The 9,421-nt window shown below is 37.0% G+C and overlaps 1 protein-coding gene across 3 annotated transcripts; it reads right to left on the minus strand.

Annotated features, from left to right (window-relative positions):
• Window positions 1-1,601: 1,601 nt before the first annotated feature.
• Window positions 1,602-9,068, minus strand: LOC102703136 (phospholipase D delta-like). 3 transcript variants are annotated; one of them, XM_015838984.1, is made up of 12 exons: window positions 8,908-9,068; window positions 8,762-8,842; window positions 7,609-8,667; window positions 7,007-7,123; window positions 5,257-5,451; window positions 4,575-4,835; window positions 4,403-4,471; window positions 4,116-4,263; window positions 3,626-3,774; window positions 2,882-3,046; window positions 2,578-2,775; window positions 1,602-2,340 (listed from the first exon to the last, which is right to left on the minus strand). In XM_015838984.1, exons 3-12 carry the CDS (start codon window positions 8,527-8,529, stop codon window positions 2,047-2,049), a joined length of 2,517 nt encoding a protein of 838 aa, XP_015694470.1. In that variant the 5' UTR covers window positions 8,530-8,667; window positions 8,762-8,842; window positions 8,908-9,068; the 3' UTR covers window positions 1,602-2,046. The 3 variants fall into 3 exon arrangements, with proteins under 3 accessions (XP_015694470.1, XP_015694471.1, XP_006657599.1); XM_015838985.1 differs by lacking the exon at window positions 8,762-8,842; XM_006657536.2 differs by having other exon boundaries at window positions 8,762-9,068.
• Between the last annotated feature and the right edge of the window lie 353 nt (window positions 9,069-9,421).

Here is a 9,421-nt window from a genome sequence, read left to right on the forward strand (position 1 = left end):
AAATCAGATCTAACCGAGACAGTTTAAGATTAAAGCCAATAAGAGCAGATTTAATAAATTGTTGTATGACCTAAGCATAAGTCCATTCGGTTGTTTGGGACAATTGGAACAGTAAAAATCTATTCCATCATTTAGAAGTTAAAGTGTACATAATATCCAATAATCACTAACCACTATATTAGAATATCGAACTGAATCAATGCAGTACAAGATTGAGATTAAATGAAAATAAACTTAGACCGGGATTATGCACTTTTAAACGACAATTGATGGAATATGGTGACCTATCGACCTAATTGCTAAACTAGATATAATTCCCAATAAACATTAGCATGGTTGAGAACAATCGGATCAAACCGAGACAGCGTAGAATTGAGATCAACAAAGCATAGTTAAAACAAGTAATTGTATAAGTTTAGACAACAACTGATAAACCACTTAGATTATTGGCCAAAACTCCAATAACACAACATATGCATGCACATACGTTGGTCTAATCTAGCAATTAACAATAAACATAATTGATCAAACCAAACCAAGATAGAATTAAGCTTGAAGTAACTACAGATTAAAACCTTGCTGATAGTATATATCATCTGTGGTTTGTAAACTGCAATAATTTAAATATGCGTAGCAATCTAGATAATAATAGAATACCGGATAAAACCATCAAGTAAACCAACTAGAACATCAAACTTAACTGAAAAAGTCCTGACCAATCTAGTTGATAGGCTGACGAAGCTAACTTACATCTAAGAGGTCAAACTTAATCAATGTAGCCTTACTTTGATAGATTGCTCCATCGAAAACGTTATGTAGCGATACACCAAAGTTGTATTCATTCAAATCTGCTTTTACATGGACTAATGGTGTACATATTTATACCTTTGATCTTGGGACTATCCTTACTATGTCTCTCCGTTCCATTTCGGATATTATGAATTTAACTTTCAGGAAAAACTCGTAATAGCACCTATTTCATAATTACAAACATAGATACAAAATCATTATACCTTATTAGTTAATATCTATCTATACCACATGACTCATGCATCCGATCCCATTGCGGACTCTATCGTTAGTATAATTTCCATCTTTCAACCCTTGTCCGATTCGGATGATTCTAGCAGCTATCAATCTTTTCCGCTGTTTGATTGCCTTTTCTCGCCAATTGGCTTTGACCAAGTCCACTTCTAGTCCGATCAAATAACGTCCATCTTTAACGGCTATTAATACCAATTTTCATCGTTCATATATAATTGTTTAGCAGAGAACGGGTCATTGTTTTACCTTTTTAGCAAAAAAAAACAATATATTTACAAACAAAAATTAATTTGTGAATAAAACTTTTATAAATGTATTCTGGGTGATCTAAAAGTAAAGTCTAGAAAATAAACACGATGAAAATAACCTTCAAAATCAACTATAAATATAAATTTAAGGTAAAAAATTTAAATTTTAGATTATAAGTATAAGCAAAAGTGAAAAAATGAGGCCCCATGTCTTTTGGATGTCCATTTACGTAAATTGCTCCAAAACAAACAGCCATCAAATGACATTTTGTGGCACGTTTTGAGGAAAAAAAACAAATGTAATGCTTCTGAATCATTTGAATAATAAATTCTCGAATCATGCCACCACCATGAATTTTGGTTTGAGGTCAAACAATTGTCTGAACGAAGAAAAGTCTCCTTTTACAACAAACTAAATACAAGAGCAAATGTATCCAGCCAGAAATGCCGACAACTAAAATCCTTCTATACATATTGCATATGCAACAGTCAAAGCCACAATGCTCTATGACAACAACATGTGGAACTAATAATGACACAAATAGAATCCTCTGCAGTACTGCTTACTGACAGGACGGATGAGCCGCAAAGCCTGTAGGACCCACCTATCAGTGAGCAGTCTGCAAAGGATCCACTCCCATAATCACGCAGGCTAGACATCTCTTTCATGCACAAACAAGACTCATTTTCTAGCCAGAATGGGCCACATCTATAGCTTCTTCATGCTCCAGTCCAGCCACACCAGAACGCAAGCTCAGGTTGTCAAAGCATTTGGGAGAGAGGAGTGCGTGCCGAGCACCTTGCCACCGACGTCCGGGAAGCACTCTTGCCCGCGCACCGGGCCCACCCTGCCATCGCTGTCCACGCTGATGGGGTACCTCATGAGGTGGCCCCTCATGTTCGCCATCTCCGGCGACACATAGCAAGCCCAGTTCTCTTCCGCCATCTGGTTCACCTGCCGGACGCACTCCATGGAGTGAGGCCAACGGAAGCACTCCTCCAGTGTGCCCAGGTGCTCTGCCCACAGCGACATCCTGTACCCGTACACCTGAAAATGAAACTTCTTTAAGTTCAATCTTACAAGCTGGAGCAATGGGTAATTACTACCGCCGTCTGTCTCAGAACGTAAGACTTTTTAGCATTGTCTAAATTCATATATATATTAATAAATCTAAACATATATAGAAATAATATACATTGATCAATAGATGCATCTAGACATAACCAAAACGTTTCGAACAGAGAGAGGGAGTAGGTAGTACTATGTGAAGGTTTGGTAGGTAACCTGTCCGTTTGGAGCTTTCTTGCCTCCTGCCCAGCTGTAGTGAGGCTGGTAAGCGCCCATGGCGATCTCAGTGTCCCTTGAGCCATCCATGGACCTCTGATTTATGTTGGCTGATCCTATTAGCACATACTCATCATCGACGATCATCCCCTTGGAGTGCACGTAGATCATGAATCGCCTGAACTTCTGGGCCAGGCGCTGGAGAGTAAAACAAAAGGATTGAATGCTTTTTTTTTTTTCAGAAAAGCAGATCGAATGTGTGTAGCTTGATACACTTGTCAAAGAAAGAGGCAAATGTTTCTACCAGTGAGGAATTTTCATTGGAGTGGCTTGTCGTAGAAATGTCACTTAAGGCTTCACGTTTACCAAGACAGTAGAAGTTAAGATAATCCTGTGGATGGGTGTCATGTAACCCCTCCTTCCGTAGAGCATCTGCAACAATCTTGTACATCATGGACATTGTTTGTCCCTAGACAAGGTCAAACAGAAGAAATAAAACATCAGATAGAATCAGGGTTTACTATTTTGGTTTACATAAATCTATCGGGGGCACCAAAATTTTGGGAAATTTCAGAATATTTAGGAAAACATTATTTAAAATTTAGGGGAAGAACATGTGATGTAGTGGTAGAGTCATAGATGCATGACTCCACTCACCAGGGTTCAAATCCTGGTGCTCACGAATATTATGCACATGTAAGTGGGTTTTCAATAGAAATTTAATGAGATCAGGGACGTGCCGTTGGTTTATGTCTCTTTGGACGTGTGTTAGGGAGGCACATTCGCAGGTGTGTGAATGTGCTGTTGCATGTGTAGTCGTGTATGTGCGTGTGCATCTTCCATGTAATAAAAAATGAACAAAAAATTTACAAATTTTGAAAAAGAATTTAAACTTTTGAGTGAAATAGTTTCACGACAGGGGTCTGAAATTTTAAATCCTAGGTAGAAAGCTTAATCAATCATGATACATTCAATATCTTAAAATTAATATATATGATGCATTTCCAAAATATCTCAACATTAAACCATGATATGATAAGGAACAAACCTGCCAAAAGAGGATCTCCTGCATAGCAGCAGTTGTTGGATTACCTTCAGGCCACATTGGTATAACAATGTATGCTGCAAATCTTTCCCTAGCTTTAATCTTTCTTGCAATCTTTATGGCCAATTCAATCGGTATCAAATTCTCTGCACCTGTTAATACAAGATTATTCAAAGGCTGGATTCATGGTTGTATCCATGACTATAGCGATATTTGTCATGAGGTAGGTTTCTTTAATGTTTATCACCTGTTTCCAGCTATAGTGATATTTGTTTTTTCTTGTTCTAAATCTCACCATGTAATTCATGAAGTACATATGAAAATAAGCCAACTGTCCAGGATGGAAATTAAGAGCATGTTTCATTACAATATCCAAATGTATGTTCTAGTGTGGTATGGTGAATTGTGATGCAAATATATAGTTTGTGTTTTATGGGGGTTGGCTTACATAGCCATAAGAAAACAACACCATAGCTGATAGTCAACTTGTTACCTGCACTTCTATTTGAAGACCAGTAGTATGAAGATCCAATAAAATACTGATTTTCAATGTAGATATATTGTTGTGCAGATCTGATGGCCTTTACATATGCATTGTGTATGCTCTTGTCTATCTGCAGATTTTTGGCGCAAACAAGATTCTGCACAAATACAGGCATCTCAATGCTAGGCCACACCTTTTGATAGAACTTACATTTTTAATGTTGCAAAAAAAAAACAGCTAGTTTTCAGGTGAAATAGTAATGCATTTCTATTTTTAACATGTTAAACATGCAGTACCTGTGACTCAGCCTCTTGAACAAGTTTAGGAAATCCCTTTACTGATCCTGAATCAATGGACCGGAAAATCTGGCCACAAGTAAAGAAAGTAAATAACAATTTATTAGATTAAACTTCAGGTTGTAATTGCAAAGAGATTGTAGATCTTTTGTGATTGGATGAATTTTAGTACCTGTACATGCCAGTTCTCTGGATCATTTTGATCACAAACATGTGCATTTAACTCATCTGCTGAAGGAGAGACAATCCATGACATCCGGTTTATTTTTACCAAGGTATCATGGTGCCAACTTACAGCTCTTCTAACACTGACTTTCCATTTTGCAGATTTTCTCCATCTCTGTTCAAAGTTTGTAAGTATATCGTAGGCAGCTGGACCCTCAATCTTGCAATGTAAATCATGCCATGGCTGTCTTGGTCCAGATTTGTTGACCTGCGAAAGAAAAGAAGGATGTTCTAAATTTTAGCAGGCTCAGGTCTCACTTATAGTTTTAAAAAGGGAAAAGAATCCAATTTCAACCCCTGAACTCAAAAATAGTCCACAAGGAGGAAGCATGGTAGTGCAGGACTGCAGATAGTATGATTGTATTAGCATGATATGTTTTCGGGTACTCAGAGAATGTGTTGGTTTTCATGGAAAAGACTGAGTTGAAGGGAACAATGAGATTAGCTCTGACCAGGGTGATAGCTGGGCCAATTTTAGAAGTTTGGGGTGAAACAATTCTTGAGTTCAAGGTTTAAATGGACTTTGGCCACAGTTGAAGGGCCAAAGGTGGGCATTTTCTGCTTAAAAATAACAAGAAGAATCTCTAAGTTAAGGAAGGAAAACTAGAGTTAGATGTTAGGGAATTTACTTGGAATGTGGGATTATGGAAATCATCCTTGAAGACAGTGTCAAGATCCTTGAAGAGCCTGTGTTCAGGTGTATCATATCTGCCATCACATAAGTCTAGACCACCAATAAAAGCAGTTATTTTTCTATTGTTCCCTGAGGCTTGGGTGTCAACAATGACACATTTCTGATGGTGTGTAAATAAAGTTCCTACAACCTGGAAAAGGAAGTTTGATAAGAAAGCATTGTCAGACAGTTAGTTGCATCCATGAAAACTTTACCAATATCTTCATTGTAAATGTTCACTACGTTGAATTAAACTTTACCATCAGCGTGCTCTTATATAGTAAGTACATAGGCCACCTGGACATCTCCAGAATTCAGAAATAGGAGACTACCTAATGTATTCGACATAAGGGGTAGGCATAGGTCTTAATGTTTAGAGCACATTAAAATTAATTTTTCTCCTAGACATTTCTGAAATATAAATAGTAATGTAGCAATTTTTTCAAGTAATTGCAACTGTAAAATTATTAATTTATCTCCTTTGAATATCAACAAGAAACAAGAACATCACTATACATGAAAGGAATATTTACATCATTTTCAGTCAAAAAAATATCATCATGTGCGTGAACTAAATTCATTAGAATTATGACAACTAGACATCAACCCGCGCAACCGCACGGCCTTCAGTTTTATATTTTTATGTTGATTCTGTGTGTAAGTTTTATTTAATCAATCATTCAGGTCTAACAACTACTTTAAGTTTTTTTTTAATGTTTTTCTTGGATTCGACATTACTTTATGAAATTTCTCACACAATTATATATATTTTATATATATAAATCTTCTGCATATGTGTTTCGAATTGTTTTGTTGTTTATTAAGTATACGTACATCTTATTACAGATATATAGGTTGAAGATGTGATGTACTACGTGTCTGTTTGATACATCTCTAATTTTAGTTTCTTGTGACAATAGAGTTATAATTACTCCTACTATCTAATATAATCTAGTATGTTCTGCAAAAAAAAAAAGATGTTTCTTCAAATATCCAACATATGAATGCATGCTTGTTTTGTGGTTTTTATCCTCTAATAACTAAACATCGGAGTTAGGTTATGAAGGAAAATGTAGTTCCATAAATATTGCCCTTTTATCGATTCATATGTTTATTTTGAGTCAAACTATAATGATATTTATTCATTCCTTAAATAATAATGCATTTTGGGTTGTTGCTGTAATTGTATTTCTTTAGGAAAAGTTCGTGCAGCCATGTAGAGTCTTGATTGGTTTAATTTGCTTTTTTACTATTTAGGACTGGACATCAACCAGTAAGTATTTCTTGACATACGGTCTGTATAAACTGTTGGACTCTAATTCTTTATACAAATACATGGATGCATACGATTAGATGTAAGACATTTAATTTATTGTATTATGAAGTTTGGATAGTCAAAATTTTCTCTTTTTTTAACTAACATGGGAATTTCTAGAGTTTTCTATTTACATGGGAATTGTACCTTTTTTACCTCCTAGGATTAACATGGTGGCTTTTACGAGAGCGTCCAATTAGTATATATAAAGACAGGCATGGTCTATGTATGGGTATAACATTATTTAAAGTTTTCAAAGGACAATACTTAAAAAGCTGGAAACTCATATAGATGATGAGCGAAAATGCAAGACAATATGGAGATTATTCAATATTTATAAATAACTGTAACAATTCTGTCACTAGATGGAAGGAAGCAAACAACATCCCACCTGCTGCTTAAAAATGCTAAGTTTGTTGCTAGCGTACCGAGGAGCCAATACACAGTGGACACCAGAATGCCTGAAAAACTTCCGAGCTTCCTCGTCATGTGTATGCATAAGTCCATCCTGCATTCAGCCTACACCATTTCCATCAGACTACTCTTTCCTAAAGAAAACATGTTTAGAAGAACAATAGCAACTGAAACATGCATGCTTTAGTTCATTAGGTTCGTCATGTTAAAAAGTTCATATAAGATGAGCTACAACAACAGCCAAAACTTACAGTAGTACTTTGGGTATTTAGCTTGACAGCAGTCATACCAAAACTCCCATTTACACAGAACCAAAAGGTAAGATATTTTTACCTATCACTTATTTTTCTCATCCTTCTCGGTTTATATTTTCCAGCATTCACCACCTTTTTTATTATTAATGCAGTAGCATGTAGAGATATTAGACAAACATTTTTTAGTTCTTTATAATCAACGTCCCTTAGCCAAAAGCACACACACAATAGCTAGCATAACAACCAAGAATGTTATTAGCCATAATATCACTTCAAAACGAAGATGTTAAATGGGTAAAAGTACACAATTCAGAATGCAGCCTACCGTTTTCAAGAGAAATTTGTCGTGTGATGTTTTGTCGTCCCAAAGCAATACAATAACACGGACCCCCTCCTGAACCTTGCTTTTCAAAAGCTCCCCAATGGTTGGCGGGCTCCCATTGGGCACAGGTTTCGTTGATTCCCTAACAAGCTTGACAGGGTGATACAAGGACCAGCCAATTATATAAATAAGGTGATGAGCCTCAACAATTGCATGGCAAATGTCTTCCCAGCATTTGTTTTGTTCATATAACCTTCCACCATCGATTTCAATTTTAGGACAAAAATCATCTGGAACATGGGCATCTTGATATAGAGTGACCCTACCACCCTTTCGAAGAGGAAAATAAGCATTTGGCACACCAGTACTTTGAGACCCTTCAGAACCAACTCCATCTTTGTACAATGGGTTCTGGTCAATTGGCTTGTACTGGATTGACAAATGTAGTTCAGGAGATGCCTTCATAGGATTACTATACTGACCAGATATTGGAAACCAGCCACTGACCATATCACCTGGTGTGATGTCTTCAACTGGTACCGAAGCCACACCTATAAGTTCTGCCCCAAAAACATCATTGTCTTTTACATGAAACTCAATTCTGCTAACTGAATGGGCAACCTGAACATTAAAATGTTCATCCCATTTAGGATTCTCTGAGTTTGCAATGACTCGAGTTTGTGCCACTGTTGCTCCTGAGAGACAAACCGAAACATATGGATCACTAGTAATGATCTTCCTCATGTCTGGATGTGGATCAGATTTACCACATTCAGTACTGCAAGCGCCATAACCAGTGAAGCATCTCCGCATCCTCTCAGTCATGAGATCCATATTGGGAAGACATTTTGCTTCCACTATCTGTATATCCAAATCTCCATGCAAGAGCAAACTAGTACCTGATTCAACTGAGTGTTTCCCCATTGTACCGATTTATGATAAAATCCACCAGATACTAAGGTAAACGAGAAGCTAAACCGCCATTATCCTGGAGAACACATCCTTTGCCGAACAAATCACAATGTAGGGAGCTGGGACCTTTATATCTTATCAGAATGGTACCTGGATAATATAACAACAGTTCTAAATTATGACTTCATAAATAGCATGAGAAATGATCGTATATGCAAGATCTATATATTTTGTTCACAAAGACCTTGAATTCCATAATAGGTACATTGTACCTAATTCCAAATGCAGCTTTTTGACCTTTGGGGGTCAGAACAGGTCTTACTCGCTGGATCAAGAACAAGTGCATTAGCTAGTAGATGAAGAAATGTAGAGGATTTTTCTAGCCTTCACCTGACAGCAGAGCTCTATCCTTCCTCCACTTTATTCTGCATGTCTAAGCTTCTCAACTTCACATTGGCTTCCAAATTCCCATTTGCAGGTGGAAACCTTTAAACTGTATTCAACTTATACTAGTCCAGAATCTAGTTATAAAATCACAAGAAGCAAAGACACACAAACAATATATTTAGCCTCCTCCGGTGAGGATCATAGGCAGGGGAGATGGCTGGCTGCCACCAGCTCTGCAGACCAGAAAAATAGACAGAGATGGAGAGAGCAGAGGTGATGGGTGGTGATAGAGAGACAGAGAGAGGGGGCAGGCAAGGGCATTTTGTTTATTCGCCATTTTACTCAACCTTTTTTATCTTTACTATTAATAATCAACTGAGTGGTGGTTATGGTTCATTTCACCTCTCCGCCACTAATAACCATAGCAATCTAACTTCCTGGTTTTCTTGGTTGTCCGTTGACGTTGAGCAAAAATAGCTGACTTGAGACAATTGATTAACTCTAGTCACCCATTATA

Source organism: Oryza brachyantha, chromosome 7 (assembly GCF_000231095.2).
Source record: "Oryza brachyantha chromosome 7, ObraRS2, whole genome shotgun sequence".
Lineage (NCBI taxonomy): Eukaryota > Viridiplantae > Streptophyta > Magnoliopsida > Poales > Poaceae > Oryza > Oryza brachyantha.